Source organism: Eretmochelys imbricata, chromosome 8, assembly GCF_965152235.1.
Source record: "Eretmochelys imbricata isolate rEreImb1 chromosome 8, rEreImb1.hap1, whole genome shotgun sequence".
NCBI lineage: Eukaryota > Metazoa > Chordata > Testudines > Cheloniidae > Eretmochelys > Eretmochelys imbricata.
The window spans coordinates 85,505,136-85,532,252 of record NC_135579.1 but is presented as its reverse complement, the minus strand read 5'-3'; the positions used below and the strand labels follow the sequence as shown (position 1 = coordinate 85,532,252).

General features: G+C 39.7%; 2 protein-coding genes across 2 annotated transcripts; one reads left to right on the top strand and one right to left on the bottom strand.

The window, feature by feature from the left end:
- Positions 1-761: 761 nt before the first annotated feature.
- LRRIQ3 (leucine rich repeats and IQ motif containing 3) lies at positions 762-8,901 on the bottom strand. Its single transcript, XM_077824519.1, has 3 exons — positions 8,608-8,901; positions 5,221-5,544; positions 762-1,176 (listed from the first exon to the last, which is right to left on the bottom strand). The coding sequence occupies exons 1-3, from the start codon at positions 8,866-8,868 to the stop codon at positions 997-999; spliced, it is 765 nt and encodes a 254-aa protein (XP_077680645.1). The 5' UTR covers positions 8,869-8,901; the 3' UTR covers positions 762-996.
- Positions 8,902-16,992: 8,091 nt separating this feature from the next.
- Positions 16,993-24,567, top strand: FPGT (fucose-1-phosphate guanylyltransferase). Its single transcript, XM_077824518.1, has 4 exons — positions 16,993-17,110; positions 19,483-19,650; positions 21,442-21,534; positions 22,440-24,567. Exons 1-4 carry the CDS (start codon positions 17,032-17,034, stop codon positions 23,885-23,887), a joined length of 1,788 nt encoding a protein of 595 aa, XP_077680644.1. The 5' UTR covers positions 16,993-17,031; the 3' UTR covers positions 23,888-24,567.
- The last annotated feature ends 2,550 nt before the right edge of the window (positions 24,568-27,117 follow it).

Here is a 27,117-nt window from a genome sequence, read left to right as displayed (position 1 = left end):
TTACATGGTTTAAGCAACATTTCTTTTATTCTTTCAGTGGTAAAAATTGTGTGTGAATTCTGTTTATATATATACACACAGTAAAAACTGTGTTATCCGGCACTTTACCAACTGGAAAGCTCTAGAAACCAGCATTTCTGATATCTCTGATTTCTGATCCGGGCGGTGTTCACCTCAGGCGGCTCCCTGCAAGCAGAAACACGTCCCTGCTGCTTCTAGGTGAAGGAACAGCTATGGGGGCTCCACCCACCCCAAGCACTGGGAACCATGGCTAATGGGAGCTGCAGGGACAGTGCCTGTGAACGGAGGCAGCCTGTAGAGCCTCCTGGCTGCACCTCCATCTAGGAGCAGCAGAGACATATCGACGCTTGCAGGGAGCCGCCTGAAGTGAACACCGCCCAGATCCGGCACTCCAAAACCCCTCCTGTGCCTCAAGCCCCTGCTCCGAGCCCCCTCCCGCACCCAAACTCACTCCCTCCACTGGTAAGTATAACTCTTAGTTAACTGGAATTTTTGATTAACCGGCACCCCTCATCCCCCGAACATGCCAGATAAAGCTTTTCCTAGCTTTGCCTGCATAATACATTAACCACATTAACATTGTGGGGTTTGGGGTCTTTTTGTAGCATGAGGGAATCTGGCTCTCTTGCATGATTTGCATGATCTAAGGTTTTTGCAAGTGGGAGTGCGATAAAATGCAAGAAACAATGGAGGAGCTTTCTGCCATTTAGTTGATTGCTATACAGTAAACTAAAGACACATTCAGAGACTCTGCACTTTAGCCATCAAGCAACACAGTAGAATTTTGTTGTACAATTTCTTCAAATACTGTATATTGTAAGCACACAGAACCTTTTTTATTTCTGGAATAGCCATAGGTATATCATTCCTGAATATTTACCTGCTATATAAAGTGATTACAACTGTGCTGAAGTATTTTATACATTTTCTAAATATGTACTTATTCTTAGGTACTTATTCTTTTAAAAAAAAAGTCTACATTTCCATCCTGAAAAAATTAAATAAAAAAAAATGTACATACCCAAATCTTTTTCTAGTTAAATATCCCCTTATCCATCTTTGAAGAATCACAACTGGTGAGTGATGAGCTAGAATGTGATTGATTTTTGAAATGATATCTTTTACCACATTTATATCCTCCTCAACGGTTGCTTCCTGTATGAATTCAAATGAAAATACGCTGAATATTGTGCCTTAAAATCTGTACTTCTCTAATAAATAATTTTGAAACAATGTATTTTAAAGGGATTATTATTTTAATTTTCATCCCATAGCTAACGTTTGAAGGGGAAGAGCAAGGTCTTTTGCTTGAAGAAAACTTAAAACACGCAGAATAAAAAACTGTCAATTTTATTGAAACAAAGGTGAGAAATAATTTATAACCAGAAGCTGAATCAGTAACCTCCTTCCCATATAAAATAAACACCTGTCGATGAGACTACTCTGCCTAGTGTAGAAATGTCATTCATTTTAAGTTACAGAACAGCCATTTAGTGCTCTGAACATAAAGATAACCCTAGATTATTACAATATTATTGTTACTGTAGGACAATTAAAATACTGTTTTCTTTCTTCAGTAAAATGTCGGAATAACTGAACAGGTTATGAATTATTAGGAATTATGAAAATGAGAATATAGTTTGATTATAAATACAATAAAAAGTAATGTAAAACAAGATACAGCTCAATTTTCTATAGAACTTCATCAAGCCTAAAATGAAAAAAATATATACTTCTCATTTTTCACAAAATTTTATGTCTCTTCTCAGCTACAGGCTCCACCTAGTGAACTGTTTAATGGCTAAACCCACACGGAGTTGGCCTAAAATATAGGTTGCTACTTTATACAGCCTGCCGCAGTTACAAACATTCAAATTCAGACAATGTTACTTCCGTCAGACATATCTTCAGCAGTTACTAAACGGACTGATAAAACTGGTTGTTTAATGGAGGTGGTTTTCTATCATAAGTGGAGTAGAATTATACATAGTACATTTGGATATGCCTAGAAGAGGTCTCTTAAATCAGAAAGATGTCTTATAAGGGTGGGTTTCAAACAGATTTCAATATAAAAGCACATTAAAAATTTTCAAGCATGGCTTTATCATCATATCCTAGGTATAATTTAGAAAAATGATAGAAGGTAATATTTTCAGTGTCTATCCCTCCCCAGAATAGAACTGGTTCCTATTTCAGGGCCCAATACTCTAGCTATTACTAATGTGGGTAGTGCCAATGAAATCAAGTGGTGTCACCCCATTCAGTAACTTGGTGTTTGAAAGGTTACGTTTTCTACTGTTTTTAATTTTTCTATTGTAAACCATCCCAAGAAGCTGGGAAGTTAACTGCACAAATGTTTTGTCATTATAACCTTTTGCTACCACCTTCATTAAGACATAGTCCCATCTCCATTAAAATACTCCCATAAGAAGGAGGGGCAAATAGCATTCTTGAGAGAAGTTTTCCTATTGTCTGCATTTACTGAATGCTTTTTCTCAAGACATGTTAATACTTTAAGTTTCCCAGACTGTTTTCATTCAAATATATTTTGTCACCTTTGGGATTCTTTCTATGCTTTTGGAACTTCAGAAATGCAGGATTTACGAGCAGCAAAACCACCTCTGAAAGCTATTCCTCTTAGGGCAAAGATTGTGTTTTCAAAAACCACTTTAATAGCATTTATCAATTTCTTTAAAGTTATAAATTTTATTTTAGGCAAAAAATATAGGAAAACAGAATCCATTTTTATTTTAGTACATATGAGTTATGCACATCTCTTATCAGCACAGCTCCAAGTTGCACCTCATTTCTAGTGCATTGTAATGAAAATAGTCATGTTTCTAGTTAGGTTTAACATGTTTGTCTTACACTGCAAAAATCCACCTCTAATTGATGGAGGCTAGGAAGAAACATCCATGCATGATCTTGTACTGACTGTTGTCAGAGAGAAAGAATAGTAAACTACATGTTCTAATGGTCTGATCCACTGTCTCAATACCTATTTTCACAAAATGAGAGGTGTGTACATGCTCCATAGCAACCGTGCCAGAGAACAAACTATAATATTTGGATTCAGATAAGAATCTTAAATCTACCCCAGTTCAATGTTGTTCAGATCTAGGGTTTTGGCTCTGCATCATTGCTGATTAATATGTTACAATATTTTCAATTTTTGTTGTGATACAGCAGCTAATTGTCCTATTGAAATAGTAAATTATATTGAAGTTTTTGCGTCATATAATATAATATAGGATTATTACACTTCTGTTCCACAGATTTATTTTATGACATCAGTGTTGTGCAATTCTAGTACAAAAGTATGGCATTTCTTATAACACAATTTTTAACTACCAGTATGATGCATATTGAAGAGAGAAAAATGAGTGATTGATTATAAATAGACTCTGGAAATTATTTGCATAAGCAACAGATTTCTTTCAATGGTATATGGTATAAAAAAATTAAATAAAACATAGTCATTTACAAAACATTAGTCATCAACCTTAGAAGACGTTAGCTTGGATGAATGAGTTTCTGACATGGTGCAGTTATTATCCATAGCCACTGTACATTTAGAAGTATTATATGGCAAATCAATGCTTATTGTCCTATATGCTGGTACTAAGATACGTTTTCTTATATATGACAGGTTTCAGAGTAGCAACCGTGTTAGTCTGTATCCGCAAAAAGAAAAGGAGGACTTGTGGCACCTTAGAGACTAACAAATTTATTTGAGCATAAGCTTTCATGAGCTACAGCTCACTTCATCAGATGCATTCAGTGGAAAACTTATGCTCAAATAAATTTGTTAGTCTCTAAGGTGCCACTAGTCCTCCTTTTCTTTTTTCTTATATATGTGTGTCAAGTTTTAACCTGTGTGACCCAAGAAACTCTTAATGCCAACTGACAAGGGCAGAGGGGTTGCTGGAATCTCCTGATTCTAGCACATACATTCTTGTTCACAAAATAATGTCATATGAGGTCTCAAATGAAAGCTGGTGTCATACTGGTCAACAGTATCATTGTGAAATGTATGTACAGGTACTACTGTGAGGACTAATGCATATATACTGAAAATATATTCTTAAAGTTTGTATCAAGATATTAGTCACCAGCAAAGGTGAAAAACATGTTGCTTTCTGTCAGACAGAGCATATCTCTCCACGTATCTGTTTATGTGTAAATTAAGTATTGTCTCATTCCAATGGGTCCCCTATCACCAGTCTTGATTAAGAAGGGTAAGAAAGAACTTCAGAAAGGATCTAATAGTAAGTGAAATACAGTAGGGCAAGAGAACCTTATTATCGTGAGCTGTACATTAGAGGTTTGCTTGACTATATTTGAGAGACAAAATAGACACCCTGGCACCCTTTACTTAGGAAGAAAAAGAACAGTGTTTTTGCATCATGCAAAAGGGGTCTCAATCAGTGTTTGAAATGCTAAAGAGAATTTTCGGTGAGTTAAGCCTCTTTAGACAAATGAGTGACTTGTTAGTTTAGTTTAATCTCTAGAAAGCATGTTATTATTTTGATTTACATATAATCATTTGTTTCCAGTATTCTTACTCACTATTACTTGAATCTCTATTCTTTCACAATAAACTTGTTCTTGTTTTCACTATAGATATATGTAAATGCTGTGGTGCAAAGCAAAATGTTGAATCTTATGAGCTGGTGTGTACTGCTCCTTTGGAAATAGCAGGCCTGGTAATTCTGTGAGTGTTCAGTGGATAAGGGGCTGGACACTAGAGTTAACACACCGAATATTCGGGGGTTAGTGTGGAACGTAGTACTTGTGCTGCCAAAGACTGGTGGTTTCAGGGAGCTGATCTACAGCGGACAAGACTATGCTAAGGGCAGGTAGTTATGAGATGCCTCACAACCCTAGTACTCGTGGGGAGCGACACAACCTGTTTGAAATGTTCATATACTGTATGACAGACTACTGAATTTTGTTTTTGATCAAAGCATAGGAACACAATGGCAAACCAATGAGAATGTAATATATAGAGAGACTAAGCATTTTGATTACATACAACTGTTTTAATATATAAATGCTTTATTCTAACCAAAAGATATGGAACACCGTTTTAACACAGCTATCATAAAATGTATAAAGATCAGTGCAACACAGTCAAATAAAACATTAACATTTTATTAACGAATATCTAGCATAATTTGATGTAATATAATTGCTTACCTTTCTAGGAGCATGGCAAAAATCAAGGAAAAAGCTAGGGCTAAATGGTTTATATTTGGGGGGAAGCTTCCAGTTCTCAACAATTTCCTCATCAGAAATTACATAGTAATCCAGTGCTTTGAGTGAGAAAATGCTGTTAACAACAATATGCCTATATTCTATTCTTAGGCTCAGTGGAGTATCAAACAAGGTGAGGCCTATCAGATTAGGACAGAAAGATAACGAATGCACATTATCCAGTTTTCCAATTCCATTGTCATGAAGATAGAGTAAATTTAATTCCTTCATGCCTTCCCAAAACGTTGGGCCAGGAAGATGCTGTACCTGAAATAATGATGAAAATGAAATTTTGAATTGTGTAGTTTATTGGATCCTACACTATAAAATGCCACAGTGACCAATACAGTCTCTATGTAAGTAGCTGCAACTCCACTGACTACACCAGGGCTGTATCTGGACCCTAATTATTATTTAGAGCTACTGCATGATGTGACCAGGATGTTACCAAATACGTAACCCACCCTGGGCATCACGGCTATGAGCTATATCAATGTAAAAAGGTTAAACATTTTGGAGCTAATGATTAGTTACAGTGTCAAGTTCACATATCTATCAAACCGCACAAATCCCCACAAACCACATTAGGCAGCAATTTTGGATTTGCTTCTTCTGAACTTTGTTTTTCAGCATCTTTCTGTTTGTGGCTTGTCTTAACAGATCTCCAGCACACAAAAAAGATCAGAAGGCCAAATCTAGTTGAAAACTTTTGCTCCATGAATTGAAAAGACATTTCCAATGCCACATGCCAAAGGCTTTATCCCAGTAGATGACACTTTTTCAACACAAGAAGAATAGATTTTTCTATTTCCCAGAAAAACAACAAAAAAACCCAGTTCCAATCTATTATATTTTAAGAGTATTAATGGAATAGAACCATGCAAAGGAAGATATGTACCAAAGATAAACAAAAAATCTTAGTAAACTTAGTAAAGAGTAAATTCAATAATAATGTGAACATAAGAACGGCCATATTGGGTCAGACCAAAGGTCCATCTAACCCAGTATCCTGTCTTTTGACAGTGGTCAATGCCAGGTGCCACCGAGAGAATGAACAGAACAGGTAATCATCAAGTGATCCATTCTCTGTCACTCATTCCCAGCTTCTGGCAAACAGAGGCTAAGGACACCATTCCTGCCCATCCTGACTAATAGCCATTGATGGACCTATCCTCCATGAATTTATCTAGTACTTTTTTGAACCCTGTTATAGTCTTGGCCTTCACAACATCCTCTGGCTAGAAGTTCCACAGGTTGACTGTGCATTGTGTGAAAAATTTTGTTTGTTTTACACTGCTGCCTATTAATTTCATTTGGTGGCCCCGAGTTCTTGTGTTATGAGAAGCAATAAATAACACTTCCTTATTTAACTGTTAACTATTCCCCAACAATTTATGTTCATCTATGTGTTTGACAATTTTGTTCTTTACTACAGTTTCAACAGTTTCCCCGATATTGAAGTCAGGCTTACTGGCCTGTAATTGCCGGGGTCACCTCTGGAGCCCTTTTTAAAAATTGGCATCACATTAGCTATCCTCCAGCCATTTGGTACAGAAGCTAATTTAAAGGATAGGTTACAGACTAGTTAGTAGTCCTGCAATTTCACATTTGAGTTCCTTCAGAACTCTTGGGTGAATACCATCTGGCCCTGGTGACTTATTACTGTTTAGTTTATCAATTTGTTCCCAAACCTCCTCTAATGACACCTCAATCTGGGACATTTCCTCAGATTCATCACCTAAAAAAATGGCTCAGGTTTGGGAATCTCCCTCACATCCTCAACTGTGAAGACCGATGCAAAGAATTCATTTAGTTTCTCCGCAACTGCTTTATCATCCTTGAGTGCTCTTGCAGCATCTTGATTGTCCAGTGGCCCCATTGGTTGTTTAGCAAGCTTCCTGCTTCTGATGTACTTAAAAAAAATTTGCTATTACTTTTTGAGTCTTTGGCTAACTTTACTTCAAATTCTTTTTTGGCCTTCCTAATTATATTTTTACACTTTATTTGCCAGAGTTTATGCTCCTTTCTATTTTTCTCACTGGGGTTTAACTTTCACTTTTTAAAGAACAGCATCCCAAAGGAAGCAGTGGAAGCCCTGCTGTTTTAATCATTTAAAACTAGACTGGACAAAGCATGTTAACGTACAACAGGGAACAATCCTTTAATAATGGGAGAAAACCAAGGGTACGTCTTCACTGCAATTAAAAACCCACAGCTGGCCCATGCCACCTGATTCGGGTTCGCAGGGCTCAGTTAATTTCTGGGTAGAAGTCCGGGCTCGGTCTGAAGCCCAAACTCTAAGACCCTGCAAGGTGGGAGGGTCCCAGAACTTGGGCTGCACCCTGAACCGGAACATCTACACCACAATAAAACAGCTCCGCTTCAAGAATCAGCTGACAAGGGCCAGCTGTGGGTGTCTAATTCCAGTGTAGATATACCCTAAATGGCCTATCTTAGCAGGTCTTTTCCACTGCTAACACTATGCATTAGACCAGTGGTTCCCAAACTTGTTCCGCCGCTTGTGCAGGGAAAGCCCCTGACGGGACGAGCCGGTTTGTTTACCTGCCGCGTCTGCAGGTTCGGCCGATTGCGGCTCCCGTGGTTCACTGCTCCAGGCCAATGGGAGCTGCTGGAAGCAGCAGCCAGTATGTCCCTCAGCCCGTGTCGCTTCCAGCAGCTCCCACTGGCAAGGAGCAGTGAACCGTGTCCATTGGGAGCCGCGATCAGCTGAACCTGCAGACGCGGCAGGTAAACAAACCGGCCCGGCCCATCAGGGGTTTTCCCTACACAAGTGGCGGAACAAGTTTGGGAACCACTGCATTAGACAATGCATGGAAAAATTTTATTGGGAAAAACTCCATTTCATGCTATCACTCTTCAGTCAACCAAATTCTATATTTATATAATTTTGACAGACCTTTATGAATTCATATGCAGAGGTGTTGAGCTATTATTATTATCATCACTTAAGACTTAAGTTACAGTAATGCATAGAGGCCCCAATAAGAATCAGAACCCCCTTGTGGTAGGTGTTGTTCTAGAAAAAGGTAGACATTGGGTGAAATCCTGGCCCTATTCAAGTCAATGGCAAAAATCGAATTGTCTTCAGTGCAGCCAAGATTATACCAACTGTTCCTGAACAGATATTTTTAGAGTAAAAATCTAAAATATTAAATCAGAAGAGCAACTGCTATGTACAAATAATACTTTTAAAGTCTGCATTTAAAATCTAAATTGCTTCTAAGAAATACTGGGGAAACACACAAGTTTACGGATAAATTTACTTCATTGAACTATTCTGTTTTGCATATCTCCAAAACAACTGTTTACCTGATTTCCATGGAGATCCAGCTTAACCAAATGAGTACAACATTCGAGTGCATCAATATTTGTAATATAATTATTAGACAGGATGCATACTTTAAGCAAAACACAGTATTGCAAATGTCTCACATTCTTTAAATATAGCCCATTTAACTGAACTATAGCAAGATCTTTCAGCTTCTTTATGTGGGCTTGACTGGTAGTTTGTCCATATTTGAGTAATAAATTTTCAGAAGTAGAAACAAGGTGTTCAGTTAATTCCTCCATGCCTGGTTATCTGCTTTGTGGTTCATCCACAAGAGATCTAAGAAAAGAAGAAGGACTACACAGTAGGTTGCATTTATTCAACTTTCAGAAGAAAAACTTCAAATACCCCAAATACATATCCAACTGTCTGTTACAACACTGCTTGCTCTGTAAAACACTACACATCCATGGGGGGGAAAACCTCTTATGGGATTAATTTTAAAACATAAAAGTGAATGAAAAAGTGTAAGTGCATGTTATTAGTATATAGCACATTTTATTCCAAAGGAACCCAAAAAGTGCTTTGCAAACTGTAGGCTTGATTATGCAACCCTTTATATTTTGTATTCACTCAATCAAGCAGTCAATGAACGGTACATACATACATGTATTGAGCTGTTTATTAGTTGATCCTCCCTGTTAACATGAGTACGGGTTGTAGGGATGAATTCATACAGCTGCTAAAATGCAGCCACCTTGGAAGTGAGGCAATGTTTAAGAATGCACAGCAACACAACACAATAAATTAGACAGGAAAAAACAAAGAATAACATTAGCCATTGAAACTGCATGGAGAAATTTGTTGGCAGAATGCAACTTCCTGAGTTACAATCTAGTTAGGATACTAGTGCTAACAGTCCTGCTCTTACAAAAAAACTGCTTTGAATTCTTTAATAACCACAAATGGTGAACAACTCTGGTTTACATCTTATCCAAAAGAGTGCACCTAGAGCAGCACAAATGTCCCTGTTTCTTAATGAATCATCAATATCACAGCTAAGACGGTTTTAGCTGACGGTCTTTTCAAATACTGAGACAATCCAACACTTTACTGTACGACATTTGCTGGAATCTGGCACAATTTGATGTGGTTTTATTGATAAAGGTAGGAATGTCCCTTTAGTTGAAATTATCTTTTTTTCAAAAAATAAAAGGAGTACTTGTGGCACCTTAGAGACTAACCAATTTATTTGAGCATGAGCTTTCGTGAGCTACAGCTCACTTCATCAGATGCATACCGTGGAAACTGCAGCAGACTTTATATATACACAGAGAATATGAAACAATACCTCCTCCCACCCCACTGTCCTGCTGGTAATAGCTTATCTAAAGTAATCTTCAGGTTAGGCCATTTCCAGCACAAATCCAGGTTTTCTCACCCTCCACCCCCCCACACAAATTCACTCTCCTGCTGGTGATAGCCCATCCAAAGTGACAACTCTTTACACAATGTGCATGATAATCATGCACATTGTGTAAAGAGTTGTCACTTTGGATGGGCTATCACCAGCAGGAGAGTGAATTTGTGTGGGGGGGTGGAGGGTGAGAAAACCTGGATTTGTGCTGGAAATGGCCTAACCTGAAGATTACTTTAGATAAGCTATTACCAGCAGGACAGTGGGGTGGGAGGAGGTATTGTTTCATATTCTCTGTGTATATATAAAGTCTGCTGCAGTTTCCACGGTATGCATCTGATGAAGTGAGCTGTAGCTCACGAAAGCTCATGCTCAAATAAATTGGTTAGTCTCTAAGGTGCCACAAGTACTCCTTTTCTTTTTGCGAATACAGACTAACACGGCTGTTACTCTGAAACTTTTCAAAAAATGTAACTGCAAAGAACAGCTGGATTCAACAATATTTTTGGACTTTGATTATTGTAACATAAGGAATGCACACAAATGTATGAATTATCAAATTAAATTAATGCCACAATATTAAAAATAAGTATAGCTATATTTTACTCCAGTATTAGGGATCTAATTATACATTCAAAGATTTCAGTTGAACAGAAATCATATTATTGTCAGTAAACCTTTCATGAGTTTTATATCTTCAGCAGTTTCCTAAATTCCTTGTAAATTATCGTATATTTTTAATCACACTGTGAAAACTGCTTCTATAGAGTATAGTGCATACTAGTTACAACAGACACCACTCTACTCTCAACCTTTATTCATTATACACAATTAGGTGAAGTACATGTGGCAGAGATGTATGTGAAGGACACAAGGTTTGAATAAATGAGAGCCTATGACAGGGATCGGCAACCTTTGTCATGCGGCCTGTCAGGGAAATCCGCTGGCAGGCTGGGATGGTTTGTTTACCTGCAGCATCCACAGGCTTGGCCGATCGCAGCTCCCACTGGCCGCGGTTCGCTGTTCCAAGCCAATGGAGGCTGCGGGAAGTGGTGGCCAGCACATCCCTCTGCCCTTGCCGCTTCCCATAGCCCCCATTGGCCTGGAACAGCGAACCACGGCCAGTGGGAGCTGCGATCGGCCGAACCTGCGGACGCTGAAGTTAAATAAACCGTCCCGTCCCGGCAGCAGATTTCCCTGACGGGCCGCGTGCCAAAGGTCGCCGATCCCTGGTCTATGATAAAGTATCAAACAAGATTGCAAATCATTCTCCAGTTCAGAAGGATGGGAATTTTCTCCTAAAGGAACTATTCCTCTGGAAAGAATATAATACATGAACATTTGCTGGCTAGCTGTTGAGGGTCCTACACTGTTACAAGAGGCACTTATTACTTAAAATGTTTATCTATTACCTGGAACATGCTTTAATCCATTTTGTACAATGTACTTTTGAACAAGTATATAGTATTCATGAAACATGGCAAATTAATGGGATCCATTAATAATGTTACATTTCTGCCAACTAGCAGAACAGAATGAAAATGGTACTAAGAACCTAAAACTCCAGGAACATTCACCTTAATTATAAACAAATTGTATAATTATACCTGCAACAGTGAATGAAGGATCCAAACTCTCTCTCACTGACGTGAATGGAAGTTGGCTTCAATGGGAGTCTGAGTCTGGAAAAATAACTAAGTATGCATTCTATAAAAGCACTTCATGCTTTTACCTACATTTACTCAGTAATGTGGGAAGACTAAGACGGGTCAAAAGGATTACTTATACTGAGCAAAGAAAGTAATTTTTAAAATTATTTTTTAAAAAGCTTTTTCAATCTATATTGCCATGGTGATGATAAACTCTATTTAATGAATCACTGAAAAAGTTTCATAATTCCAGGTCAGTAGCACTTTGATATTTTAGGGTCCATCAGCATTTACGCTCTAAGTCACCACTTTTAGCGCTAACTAGGGGATAGGTGATAAGTAGGCGATAAAAAAATTGGCTTTTTAGTAGAACTAGGATACTTTTCTCATGATGACATACTTTGTTTCCTAAATTCTTTACAACAGTTTTTGTATTACTTTTAAGGCTTCCTTTATTGCAAGATTTGTGTATGGTGAGACTTTATCAAAAGATACCACCATTTCATTTTCCTCTGTTTATATTCTGCACCTGTAGAATCTAAATTCAGAAAAGCAAATGAAGATTGCAGATCAGGAGCCATAACGTCCAAAAGAGAAAGAAAAACTCTCAGCAACATGGCTTATACCAATACTGAACAACTGTTTGTAGGTTTGTAGGTCAGCTGTGTGTGTAAAATTAAGCATGCGTATTAAGTCTTTGAAGGATCAGGACCCCATTCTTTACCTGCAGTATCTCTATGATGTTAACGAAGTATAAATTACTAGGGCTGTCAATTAATCGCAATTAACTCATGTGATTAACTAAAAAAAGAATCACAATTAAAATATTTAATCATGACTAATCACACGTTTAATTGCATTGTAAAACAGTAGAATTCCAACTGAAATTTAATAAATACAGTAAAAGCTGTTTTATCCGGCACGTTGGGGAAATGGAGAGTGCCGGTAAGTGAAAAATGCCAGCTAACTAAGACGGAGGGAGTTTGGGTGAGGGAGGGGATGTGGGGCTGGGGCATGGGAGGGGTTGCGGGGCGTGGGCTCTGGGCAGGAGTTTTGAGTGCGGGACGGGGCTTGGGGCAGTGGGTTGGGACGCAGGAGTGGGTGCGGGATGCTGGATCTGGGGGGTGCTCACCTCGGGCGGCTCCCCACAAGCGGTGACCAGTCCTGGATGCTCTTAGGCAGAGGCGCAGCAGGCAGCTCCATGTGCTGCCCCCACCCCGCCCTGAGCACTAGCTCTGCAGTTCCCATTGGCTGGGAATCACGGCCAGTAAGAGCTGCGGGGGTGGTGCCTGCGGGTGGAGATAGTGTGCAGAAAGCATGCAGCCTGCCATGCCCCCTCCTAGGAGCAGCTGGGACAGGTCACCGATTCTGGGGAGCCGCCCGATGTGAGCACCTCCCAGATCTGGCCCCCTGCACCTCCTCCTGTGCCCCAACCCACTGCCCCGAGCCCACTCCTGCACCCAAACTCCCTCTCAGAGCCCGTGCTCCACACCCCCTCCTACGCCCCAACCCCCTGCCGGCCCCACGACAACCAGACAATAAACCGGAATTTCAATGAATGTCAGAAATGCCAGTTTATAGAGCTTTCCAGTTGATGAAGTGCCAGGTAAAATAGCTTTTACTGTATTTGTGGGCGTTTTTCTACATTTTCGAATATACTGATTTTAATTACAACACAGATTACAAAGTGTATAGTGCTCTCTTTATATTATTATTTTTTATTACAAATATTTGCACTGTAAAAAGATAAAAAGAAATAGTATTTTTCAATTCACCTCAGACAATTACTGTAGTGTAATTTTTTGTTGTGAAAGTGAAACTTACAAATGTAGTTTTTGTTTGTTTGTTACATATCTGCACTCAAAACAAAACAATTTGTTTATCTTTACAGGAGATAATGCTGCCCACTTATTATTTACAATGTCACCTGAAAGTGAGAAGAGGCGTTCGCATGGCATTTTTGTACTGCAAGGTATTTATGTGCCACATATGCCAAACATTTGTACGCCCCTTCCTGCTTTGACCACCATTCCAGAGGACATGCTTCCATGCTGATGATGCTCATTGTAAAAATGTGTTAATTAAATTTGTGACTGAACTCCTTGGGGGAGAATTGTATGTCTCCTGCTCTGTTTTACCCACATTCTGCCATATATTTCATGTTATGGCAGTCTTGGATGATGACCCACCACATGTTGTTCATTTTAAGAACACTTTCACTGCAGATTTGACAAAACACAAAGAAGATACCAATGTGAGATTACGAAAGATAGATATAGCACTCGACCCAAGGTTTAAGAATCTGAAGTGCCTTCCAAAATCTGAGAGGGAGAAGGTGTGGAACATGCTTTCAAAGTGTTAAAAGAGAAATACTTTGATGTGGAAACTACAGAACGCGAACCACCAAAAAAGAAAATCAACCTTCTGCTGGTGACATCTAACTCAGATGATGAAAATGAACATGCATCGGTCCACACTGTTTTGGATCGTTATCGAGCAGAACCTGTCATCAGCATGGACGCATGTCCTCTGGAATGGTGGTTGAATCATGAAGGGACATATGAATCTTTAGTGCATCTGGCACATAAATATCTTGCGACGCCAGCTACAATTGGCATGCAAACGCCTGTTCTTACTTTCAGGTGACATTGTAAACATGAAGCGGGCAGCATTATCTCCTGCAAATGTAAACAAACTTGTTTGAGCGATTGGCTGAACAAGAAGTAGGACTGAGTGGACTTGTAGGCTCTAAAGTTTTACATTGTTTTATTTTTGAATGCAGTTATTTTTTGTACATAATTCTACATTTGTAAGTTCAACTTTCACGATAAAGAGATTGCACTAGGGTACATGTATTAGGTGAACTTTTAAAAATACTATTTATTTTGTTTTTTACAGTGCAAATATTTGTACTAAAAATAATAATATAAAGTGAGCACTGTACACTTCGTATTCTGTGTTGTAATTTAAATCAGTATATTTGAAAATGTAGAAAATATTCCAAACTATTTAAATAAATAGTATTCTATTATTGTTTAACAGTGCGTTTAATCACTTGACAGCCCTATAAGTCGTCTTAGCTAGGTCTCTCAGCAGTATGAAAAATCCAAACCCATGAGCAGCACAGTTAAACGGACATAATCCCTGGTGTGGGTAGTGCTACATCAATGAAAGAATTCTTCCATCAACCTAGCTACCACCCCTCGAGGATTCCCTACACAAACGGGAGAACCCCTCCAATCAGTGTAAGTAGTGTCTACACTGAAGCGCTACAGCGAAGCAGCTGTGATACTGTATCATTTTAAGTGTAGACATCCCCTTAGGCTTGTGAGTAAGTTTACAACTATTGTGAATAAAGTTATTTATGTGCACAAGGCCTGGTCTACACTAGGAATTTACTTCAGCATAGCTGCTTTTCTCAGGAATGTGAAAAATCTATACCACTGAGAGGGCAAGTCTACACTACAGCCAGGATCAATGCTCTGAGATCAATCCACCAGCAGTCAATTTAGCGGATCCAGGAAAGATCACTCTCCAGTCAACCCCTTCACTCTACCCCCGACGAGAAAAGTAAGGTAAATTGATGGGAGATTTTCTCCCTGTGGTAACTCGACCTAAGATATGTTGACTCCAGCTACATTATTCACGTAGCTGGAGTTGCATAGCGTAGGTTGCCGGTAGTGTAGACATAGCCAGAGATGTAGCTATCCCAACCTAACTCCCAGAGTCACAGCACTGCCCTTGAAGAATTCTCCCATTGACCTAGCTACTGCCTCTCAAGGAGGTGGATTATCTACATAAACAGCTGCACCACTGTAGCAGTTTAAGTTTAGACATACCCCAAGCTCTTGTAGGTTTGAGTCTATGCACAGAAGATACATTCATAGGTTCCTACAAAGTCCACCCATTAATAGAACTGGAAGGAAAGCTATTTTTCTCTTTAACGGATAATCCTTCTTTGCATTGAATAACCAAAATACCACTAAAAAGTGCATTTATATACAAATTATTGAACAGTATTATTCAAAAGTTTGTTATGAGCAGTCACTGAAGAATGTTTATGATTTAAATGCATAGTCTGTTTTTTCTTGTAGATGTTTTTAATCAAACTGAATAAACATTGTAATTCTTTATCATTTGTGACATCTTTAGACACTAGAACATACCAAAAGAAACTTTTTTTCAGTAAATAACAAAGAGCAAGTACAAAGGGAAAATAAATGATACAACACAGCATGAACACATTTTAGTAAATTCCAAGTTTCCTATCAGTGTGCGTCAGAAAGAGAACCATATAATCTACTCATGTTGTTCTGGAAATTAAAACTAGTAAAAACAGGAAACTAGGGCCCTGAACCACTTAAGCAGACTTTTATGTGTCCATGTGCACTCAAATGCACCCACATGAATTCAGTTGTAAGACTGGGCCAAAATACTGAGATGCATGTATTATAAAAGATTTCCAAACCAGATAATTTAAAGACAAAAGTTACTGTGCCACTTTAACACATCATTTATTACTATACTTCTCAGTATAGTACACAGACCATCAGGTACCAAGACACATGGATCACTTTGTGCACTACTGACCTACAGCCACTTCTGGGCCAGAACACTGCTGCTTGAGCCAGGAGGTGAAGAAGAACACCGCAGCTATTGGAAGGTGTAAATTGGAGATTTAGGAAGCTATGCCAAAGGCACTCAGGTGGGAATCCAGCCAGGGAATGGAGTTTGACAACCTGACTCTTCCAAAAAATGCCAAGGAATCTTTGGGGTGTGTTGTCAGTGTCAGCGCCAGACTTCGACATTAAGGGTGAAATGTTCAGCTACAGACTCTTATTTGCCCCCCCACCCCTCCAACTCTGTAGTGAGAAATTACCAACCGGGAGTGCACTACAGTTAGCCCTTAGCGACCGGGGGGGGGCCTGCTTTAAATCTTCACTCATCCCTGCCTGTCGGGCACCCCGGGGTTCAGCCCCCCCTGCCCGGGCCAGACCCCGGAGTTCAGCGTCCCCCTGGGCCTCCGGGCCCGTTAAGAGACTCTCGGGTTCAGCCCCACGCTGAGGTGAAACCCAGGGGCTGGGCTCCCTCGGTTCCCACGACCAGTTAGAGACCCCGGGGTTCAGCCCCCTACCCGGGAGCAGCTCCCCGCCTCCCGCCTCCCACTCCACTCTCACCCGCGTCCCGCGCCCCGCCCGGCCGGCAGCGGAGCTGGTCGGCGTACGGCGGCGGCCGAGCGGCAGGTAGCGGCGGCCTTGTTTGTCCGGCGGCTACCATGGGAACCGGCCCGAGAGCCGCCCCCTGCTCCCCGCCCCAGAGCGGGGCCGAGCCGCGCGGGGAGGCGGGGCCGGTAACCGAACCCGGAAGGCCCTTGCTGGGCCTGGGCTTGAGCCGGCGAGATGCCGGCGGAGGCCGAGCTCGAGGTGTTGCTCCAAGAGGCCACTCGGCGGAGACTGGCGAAGTTTGACCGGCTGAGAGGTAGGGGCCGGGGTCGCGGCTGGCCTCGGGGCCGGGGTGATGGGGTGGGGCCGCTGCTTCAGGGGAGTCACCCCGGATCCGCAGCGTCAAGCTCCCCGTCCTGAGAGTAACTGCCCTAAGCGTAGGCCCCGACCCGGCAAAGAGAGAGCCGGCCCCGCCCAGCCGAAACACCTGTCTCTCAGCGGCAAGCATCAGACGTGAAGTTAAGCCCGCCTGGGAGCGTTTGCAGGATCCGGGGCTTGTTCGTGTCGCGCAGCGGTTCTTAAACTAGGGCCGCCGCTTGCCCGGGGAAAGCCCCTTTGGCGGCCGGGCCGGTTTGTTGACCTGCCGCGTCGGCGGTTCGGCCGATCGCGGCTCCCACTGGCTGCGGTTCGCTCCCGGCCCCTGGGCGCTGCGGGGAGCGGCGTGGGCCAAGGGACGTGCCGGCCGCCCTTCCCGCAGCCCCCACTGGGCTGCAGCGGCGAACCGCAGCCAGTTTGAGCCGCGATCGGCCGAACCTGCCCACGTCGCAGGGAAACAGACCGGCCCCGCCCGCCAGGGGCTTTCCCTGGGCGAGCGGCTGCCCTAGTTTTGGAACCACTGGTGTAGCGTTTTCCACCTGTAAATCTGAAAGACAAGCGCTTTTCTTGGAAGGCAAGTAATATCCCCAGCACGGTATGCATCCGATGAAGTGAGCTGTAGCTCACGAAAGCTTATGCTCAAATAAATTGGTTAGTCTCTAAGGTGCCACAAGTACTCCTTTTTGCGAATACAGACTAACACGGCTGTTACTCTGAAATCTGATCCCCAGCACTGGCTCTGGCTTTTAGCAACTGATGGGAAAATTAAGAGACGGAGAGTTGTGTCCCAGTGAGCACCCCACAGAGTCCCTCAGCAAGGCCACAATCATGCAGGGTTAACTCTAAGGATGGGAGTATTCCCACTGACTTCATTGGAACTGCTCACATATTTAAAGTTAAACACATGCATCAATGTTTGCAGGATCAAGGCCCAAGTCATTTGTAAAGATGAGGAAAGCACCCTGGTCTCCTGACTCCTAGTTCCATTTCTGTATTCACTGTTTTAGTCCACAGTCCTTCAAAAGAATCCTCTTGGTCGATTTTTACATCAGTGTGACTCCACCTATGTAGATCCTTGACTGGTTCACAACTTTATGGAGTGTGGTGTTAAAAGTAGTTGGGGGGGAGGGAAGGTTCAAATCTGTTCTGAAATAATGAGTTCTGAGGGGAAAACTTCTGCAGATTCTACATAGAGTTTTAGGGGACAAGGGGAAGAGTAAGTAGGGAGAGTTGCAAATTATTTTTAATTTTTTTCCATTTTATTGTCACTTTTCTTGAAAAGCCACTTTTTTAGGGATTTCAAAAAAGAAGTGAGAGAGGAGAAATACAGTGTTTCTGGCTACAGCTGCTAGTTATGCAGATCAACATGATGTTACAAGATTGAATCTGAGAAGGTTTAAGGTGACTCAGATTACAGGAGAGATGGTGCATATTGAATATATGAACTGCCCTATATGAATGTATCAATGTTTTATAAAACAATAATTCCATTAAGAGTGACCGTTCTATAGACCAAGAATAATTAAATTTTCATGGGATTTGAGTTACAATGGGTTGATGGATATTTCTGAGCTGAGAACATCACTCGTGTTAAATCTAAGGAACAAAGGTAGCATAGCACTGTCTTATTAGTTAGGGTCTAGTTAAGAGTATGCAGATTCCTTGATGCACCCATAAAGAGCGAGGTCAACGCTGTACACCACAGAGTGTTAAAGTGGCTAGAATTGTTACATGAATAAGGCTATAAGGCCATGTCTAGACCAAGGGCTTGTCCATACCAACAACACTTAGTTCGCAGCAGGCTGGGGCATAAATCTACTTTGGGCTAGCCTGCTGTGCACTAAGTGTTCTTGTGGACTCTGCTGACACACACTAACGGTTCCTTAAGCACACTAAGGTTTTTATAACAAGATAGATACATAAAATCCTAAAGTGAAATCCTGGCTCCACTCATCTCCATGGTAAAACTCCCATTCTCTTCAATGAGGTCCTTATTTCACCCAAAGTGTAAACAGGGCAAATTGTTGTTTTATCTTAATGTAGCCAGTTGAGGGGAATCGTAGTAGGAAGTTTAGGATTTCTGGATTTCCTAAGCATTTTTGGGCAAGTCTGTCATAACGAATATTCATGAGGCAACCAAATTAAGGTTGTATGTGGCCACTTTTATTTGGGCATTTAATAACATTTGAGTGCTTGATTTTAATGCAAGTTCCTTTAATGTAGTTTTTGAATGTCATACCACTGAGAAAGTCATTAATCTCTCACTATTGTACTCTACTGATGGTCTCTCTTGTTAACTCACTTTTCAAATAGGTAAAGTCACACAAACTGGAGAATTCTGGGATGTTGTTGTAATTACAGCAGCTGACAAAAAACAGGAATTGGCTTATCAGCAACAACTATCAGAAAAGTTGAAAAGAAAGGAACTCCCTCTTGGAGTTCATTACCATGTTTTTGTGGATCCCCCTGGACCAAAAATTGGTGGGTATTTTATTGCCAATTTTTCTGTTTTCGCTTACATGATATAGTAGTTGATACATACCTTTTTCTGACAATCAGTCAAAGAAATTAACTTTGCAGGTCTCTGACTACATTCAGTATAAAGCCAGAAGGCACCATTGTCACCATCTGGTCTGTCCTCCTGTATAATACAGGCCATAGAACTTCCCTCAATTAATTTATATTTGAACTAGTACATTTATTTTAGAAAAATAGCCAATCTTGATTAAAAATTTCCAGTGATGCAGAAGCCACCTCACCACTGGTAAGGTTCATAGTTTAAGATTTCATTACACATTGAGAAAAGGAGTACTTGTGGCACCTTAGAGACTAACCAATTTATTTGAGCATGAGCTTTCGTGAGCTACAGTGAGCTGTAGCTCACGAAAGCTCATGCTCAAATAAATTGGTTAGTCTCTAAGGTGCCACAAGTACTCCTTTTCTTTTTGTGAATACAGACTAACACGGCTGTTACTCTGAAACCTGTCATTACACATTGACTAATTTTCAGACAGACAAAAAGTGCTCATTGTAGTAAGTATTATGACAGTTGTCTGTCTCTTACAGCAAACGAGTTCCAGAAAGCTGTTAGAAGCAGAATTATATTAATTAAATCACAAAAAGTGTTCTAATGGCATTAAGCAGTGTATTTTGATTCAAATGTGTAATTATTAGCATTAATGAGTCTGGTGCTCCTTTGGACTTCATATCAGTTCAGCAGATGTATTAAAATTTACCTAGTAACATTGATATATTGCCCTTAAGGTGCATGCACAGTATATAGATCATGGTGGTTTAGACTTTGATTGTATGTTAGTAATATATACATACTCTGTATTATAAGTGCATAACACAGAATGTCACTGATTCATGTTGTTCTTATATGTTCATATTGTACATCATAACGAATCCATTATGGTCTATAGTGGAATACGTTTACACCTATTCGATTCATAACACTGAACACATAGCAAGAGTCTTAATGAAAAGTAGTCACTGAGCATGCACAGTGTCATCTTGTAAACTTCAGTAGCTCAGACATTTGTTTGTTTAGAAAGTAACAAATATGATTAGAATATAGTATAATCTGCAAAGATTAATTTTCTGAAATTAAATTGTTTTATGTTATAGGAGAACAATAAATACCAAAATACTGATAAACCTCTATTTTTTTTCCTTTTCTGTACTGTACATGTCAAAAAGGTTGTTTGAAAACTTGCTCAAAATCATTAGCGAGATTTTGTATGACAGGTTACATGTCAGAGCCAATTTTTACAGCCTCTGGAATTGATGACAGATCCTTGATGATGATGTCACTCAGAGGATGAATTGGAGCTGGGGAAAGTGTTCTTTTTTCCCCAAGACCTGCCCATGTGAGATGAGGTTTATAGTGGATTGTTCTGAGCATCATAAGGTGACTGCCCAACCTCTTTCCTGCAAGGTTTGATCAACAGTATTGAGATGGAGCTGAATAGTACCATCCTTTCAGAGTTGTTTTATGCAATCTCAGGAAGATATCATTGCATCCATAGACACTCCGTTCACAATTTAAAATGATCTTTGCAGCCATGAGGCTAGAGACTTCATTTAAAAATAATTGACAGTTTATGCTCTGGAGCAAGAGGTCAGCATCTTAAAAAGCACTTATGTGCCCAGATTCCCCACGCCAGCCCTGTTCAACCCCTGGTACTGTTAGCACATGATTTTAGTATGCTTGGCATATTTATATAACTAATGTTGATGTTTTTAATTTATGTACTCAATATTTTGTAGGAAATGGTGGATCAACTCTTCATGTCCTTCAGTGCTTGGAAGAGATGTATGGTGATAAATGGACTTCTATTAATATCATATTAATTCATTCTGGTAAATCCTTTTCCTGATTTAAATTTTCTGTGACACGATGCTATTTTTTCTTTTGCCCCCGAATGAAAATATGGTGGTGGTGATGGGGAGAAGAAGTTGTCAAATGTGATGTCTCAAGTGAGCTCAGATTTGGCTGGCTGATTTGGCAGTTGAATGGCATCTGAATGTGGGTTTGCAGTTCATATCCAACTATCTCAGCTAACGGAGCCTGGAAGTGCTGTGAAACAGCAACCTCAGCTTTTTGAGAGAAAGAAGCCTTATGTCACCATACAGCAACATCCTCTTGGGGAGATGAGTTGTTTGGCTCGTTTATGGTTTGAAATTGCAAAAGGGACTGCTTACATGTAGAAAGAAGAGAGACATTAATGCCAGTCGCTTTCTGACAGAGTTTGGCTCTGTGCCAGATATTTGCTCATTTTAAGGGAGTGGGAGAAGTAAATATAAAAAATGGTGCCAGGGGAGTAAAGGACAGGAGAGTGGGAAGGTTTATCTACTGAATCAAAAATGAAATGGAAGTAATTCAGTTTTGTTGTTTTCATTGTATGCAAAAAGTCCTTTTCCTACTTTACTTTGAGCACAAACTGAAGAGGATGAAGTCAATAAATTAGGAAATGCTCTCTTTAATGCATACTGTCTTTTGGACACTTGAGGATCGAGATCAGGATCCATTATTAGTTCTGTCTGAAAGAGTTCGACTGAGATTAGAATGTCAGTTCTTTAAATCTTCATTTTTTTTAAAGGCATGCTTAGAATACAGCCATGTCCATATGTAAAATAGCCACTTCGATATTGTAACTCATAACTAGTTCTTGATAATTGTATATACCAGTAAGAGAGATCTTTAAAGAGGAATGTGAATGTTTGTGTGTGAAACTTGTATATAATAAAACTTTTTTTTTTTTAAGGTGGTTATAGTCAACGTTTACCAAATACAAGTGCACTGGGAAAAATTTTCACAGCTTTGCCTTTCGGTGACCCTATTTACCAGATGTTGGAGCTGAAGTTGGCAATGTACATTGATTTTCCGACCCATATGAATCCAGGAATTCTCATTACTTGTGCAGATGATATTGAACTTTATAGCATTGGAGCAACAGAAGTCATCAAGTTTGATAAACCTGGGTTCACTGCATTAGCTCACCCTTCAGATTTGACTATTGGTACCACTCATGGAGTATTTGTGTTAGATTCATCTGCTTTATCAGAAAAAGAGCTTGAATACAGAACTTGTCATCATTTCCTACATAAACCTAATATTGAAAAGATGCATCAGTCTGGTGCAGTATGCATAAGGAGGAATTGCTCTCAACCAAACTCCTCTGGAGAACACAGTGACTTAAAAATGGACTGCGAGTATGTGTATACAGACAGTTTATTTTACATTGATCATAATGTTGCAAAACAATTACTAACGTTTTTTAAGCAGCTGGACACTCTTTGCTGTGAAATAGATGCATATGGTGATTTTCTCCAGGCTCTGGGACCTGGAGCAACTCATGATTACACAAAAATCACAGATAATGTCACAAAAGAAGGATCACAGTTAGCAGAAATAAGGCAGAAGCTATTTTCTCTTCTTAAAGGAACATCACTTAATATTATAGTCTTAAATAATTCCAGGTTCTATCATATTGGGACAACACAAGAGTATTTATTTCATTTTACTTCTGATAGTAAATTAAAATTGGAGCTTGGCTTACTATCTAAAGCTTTCAGCATCTTTCCAGATAAAGCAGAAAACTCAGATATATCGGCATGTATCATTCAAAGCATACTGGATTCAAGTTGTGTTATAGCACCTGCCTCTGTTATTGAATACTCTAGGCTGGGACCTGATGTTTCAGTAGGGACAAACAGCATTATCAGTGGTTGTTGCATAAGTGCTAACGCAGATGTACCACCAAATTCTTTTGTGAGTTCACTGAGCATCAGAGTTAATGGAAAAGTAATGTATGTGAGTATGGTGCTTGGTGTAGAAGACAACTTGAAAAAGAATGTGAAATTGTTGTCAGATGTACATTCCCTTCAGTTTTTTGGAATCAGTTTACTGCAGTGCTTGGAACTCTGGGACCTGAGAGTTTCAGACCAACTCTTCTCTGGTGACCAGACAAGTTTGGGTTTGTGGACTGCTCGGATTTTCCCTGTTTGTTCTACATTAAGTGGTTCAGTTAGAATGTCATTAAAGATGTTAAATGCTGTGCAAAACAAATCAGCTTTTAAACTGAATGGCTGGAAGCTCCTGTCTATTGAAGAAATGCTCTTCTACAAAGATGTAGAAGACATGTTGAAGTTCAGGCAGCAAATTTATGAAGAAATCACTCTAGAAAGACACAAAGAGAAATCTGATTTGTAGATGTACAGTATTTTTACACTTTGCCTTTCTTTAATGTGAAGATGATTGATTGTTTTCAAGCTTGTAAAACCCAGAAGCAAAAAGTATACATCTATTTTTTTCTGATTTAATTGAAGTAGAAATAATGAAATTGCATTAACAGTGTTATTGTAGCATAACATTAATAATGCAAAAAACACAGATAAACTATTCTTTTGATGAAAGAATTAATGAAATATTTCAAATCTATGAAAACACTAAGCGGTGAATTTTCTTGGGGTATCCAGTATGTATGGGTTTTTTTGTTTTGTTTTTTAGTTTTTGTTAATATGGAATGAACATTAATTAGGAGTTTGATTGAAAATTACTTAAAACTTCTTCAGAGTACAATGTTGGCTCTTGCAACATGGTGTGGCATAGCAATGAGTTACATTTCCCTCTTTTCACGGTATCCTTTTAAAATGGGTATTTTAAGAAGCTAAGGTAATTTTCCATTATTTTAAGCAAAACAAAAGATTTCTTTTTATATTTGTTTAAATGTTAGCTCGTCATCACTTTTACAAGCAATGGGAAATTTTGTGTATTTGTGCTATATATATCTTCTTGCAGAATACTGAATAATTTGTGGAAAGAATATATCTAAAAAGCTGTGATCTGAAATATTGTATCATAAGTAAATTGAAGTAAATGCACTTTCCATATCTCTGCATTATGGTCCTTTCTGAATCAACGATTTCCAGAATCTAATGGCTCATTAACTTATGATTCCAATTCTCTGAATCCCCTTATGGTGTACAAGTATCTCTCAAGACTCTTACATCTTGTGGTCATTTCATAACTTCAGTTCTCAAAGGAGACCAGGGCCAATAGAATGTTCTAGTTCAGTATCACCTTTGAGTATCAAGCTGTGGTAATGCCTCCTTCATTGTCCCATGTTCAGCTGTGTACGCTTGCTACCTGCAGTCTCTCCTGCAAAATAATATCCGTTTTCGTTCTAGAATACCGACATTCACAATATTGAGTGGCACTGCAATAAACAGTTATTTTGCCCAGAATTTAGAATGTAGTAACTATACACAGTCTCCTCTCTGACAACTGTTCCTCGCACACTTTCCAGAAGCTTCTTCGTTGATGAATATACCTGCTCGCTCTTTTTCATCATCTGGGAACATGCAGTCACATTCCCAACCCACATTACCCCTTCCATCATGCATTTTTATTCTTTTGTTGATTGTGGATGATCCTGTGCCCTGGCTGTCCATTTTGTGTCTGTGTGCTGAGCTAATTAACTCTGCACACTCCACAAAGTAATTTTAACTATATTTTTTCCTCAGACTGTTTTACTACATTGTTACAATTTAAAATATTTTACCTTTTTTTCCCTTAGAATGTGCCCATTAAGCTGTCACAATGCTAGGGCAGATGAGTTAACACAACATATGACTCCGCTATGCGTAAGTGAAAGGTATTTGTTCAGTAGCTGGAAACGTGAGCAAAAAATTGAACTGCATTTCTCATGAAAAATATATTTGAAGTCAAACATGAATTTTATGTTTGTCAGGCCCCAGGACCCTAAAATTAATTATTTTTATATTATAAGCACAGAACCGGATTCTGATCTCTGGCACTAGTCTAAATTTGGAGGAACTCCTTGGATTTACTCTAGTAAAACGGAAATCAGAATTAAGTCCAATATCTTTAATGTTTAACAATAGTTTTAATGACTAAACAAGGCAGTGTATACTGATGTGCAAAATAATGTTGAGTACATGTAGCATTGATCATATCATGGAATTATCAGTAATAAAACTATCCCTTGTTGAGTTCTCCAGAGGTTTTAGAGGAAGGGGAAGCCTAAGGTTATAATGTGGAATTTGAGGTTCGGCTTGTTAGGGTAGGGAGCCTAATGAGTGAGTGTGCCATGGTTCACAAAAGATCCTGTGCTTGCGAGTGGTGTTGTAATCAAAGATAAGAATTATCAGATTAAATTTGTACCAACCTTTTTGATATATCTCACAGTAACCAAGTGCTTGTGGGCTGCTTTCTTAACTCCTATTGATATTTCTTGATGCCAGCTACAAGGCAATGGAACGTCTCACCAATAATATTTAATACCAAAGTTTTCTTTAACCTTCATCGTGTGTCACTGGTAAGGCACTACTTCTTTTGGAAGGTTTATCTACTTGAGTTAAAAGTCTTCTGCATGTGAATCGGTACAGAAGAGCTAGATCCCCCCAGGCTTGCAGCAGGGTGAAAGTGTAGATTTAATTTGCAATGGGGATAAGGATGGATGCCAAGAAAAAAAGGTCTTAGGCAACAGGATAAAGTGTTAGTGAAATGTTTGTGTTTTTTTTTTAAATGGTTGCAGAGGGGTATGTTCGTGAAGACTGAGATTAAGGATTGCAATCAAACACCATACAAAACAAGAAGTAAAAATAGTAATTGAATATGGTGCATAAAGTCATGAGAATACTTAATCTATCTTCATAAAATCATAGAATATCAGGGTTGGAAGGGACCTCAGGAGGTCATCTAGTCCAAACCCCTGCTCAAAGCAGGACCAATCCCCAACTAAATCATCCCAGCCAGGTCTTTGTCAAGCCTGACCTTAAAAACCTCTAAGGAAGGAGATTCCAGCACCTCCTTAGGTAATGCATTCCAGTACTTCACCACCTTCCTAGTGAAAAAGTGTTTCCTAATATCCAACCTAAACTTCCCCCACTGCAACTTGAGACCAGTACTCCTTGTTCTGTCATCTGCTACCACTGAGAACAGTCTAGATCCATCCTCTTTGGAACCCCCTTTCAGGTAGTTGAAAGCAGCTATCAAATCCCTCCTCATTCTTCTCTTCTGCAGACTAAACAATCCCAGTTCCCTCAGCCTCTCCTCATCAGTCATGTGTTCCAGTCCCCTAATAATTTTTGTTGCCCTCCGCTGGACACTTTCCATTTTTTCCACAACCTTCTTGTAGTGTGGGGCCCAAACCTGGACACAGTACTCCAGATGAGGCCTCACCAATGTCGAATAGAGGGGAATAATCACATCCCTCGATCTGCTGGCAATGCCCCTACTTATATAGCCCAAAATGCCATTAGCCATCTTGCCAACAAGGGTACACTGTTGACTCGTATCCAGCTTCTCGTCCACTGTAAATCCTAGGTTTCGAAGTAGCAGCCGTGTTAGAATGTATCCACAAAAAGAAAAGGAGTACTTGTGGCACCTTAGAGACTAACAAATTTATTTGAGCATAA

Coding starts and splice junctions, on each gene's coding strand:
- LRRIQ3 (XM_077824519.1), bottom strand. CDS start 8,868: ATGGAGGAATTAACTGAACACCTTGTTTCTACTTCTGAAAATTTATTA. Junction 5,545..8,607: donor TGGATCTCCATGGAAATCAG/GTAAACAGTTGT, acceptor TCATTATTTCAG/GTACAGCATCTTCCTGGCCC. Junction 1,177..5,220: donor TTTGCCATGCTCCTAGAAAG/GTAAGCAATTAT, acceptor GAATTCATACAG/GAAGCAACCGTTGAGGAGGA.
- FPGT (XM_077824518.1), top strand. CDS start 17,032: ATGCCGGCGGAGGCCGAGCTCGAGGTGTTGCTCCAAGAGGCCACTCGG. Junction 17,111..19,482: donor GAAGTTTGACCGGCTGAGAG/GTAGGGGCCGGG, acceptor CTTTTCAAATAG/GTAAAGTCACACAAACTGGA. Junction 19,651..21,441: donor TCCCCCTGGACCAAAAATTG/GTGGGTATTTTA, acceptor AATATTTTGTAG/GAAATGGTGGATCAACTCTT.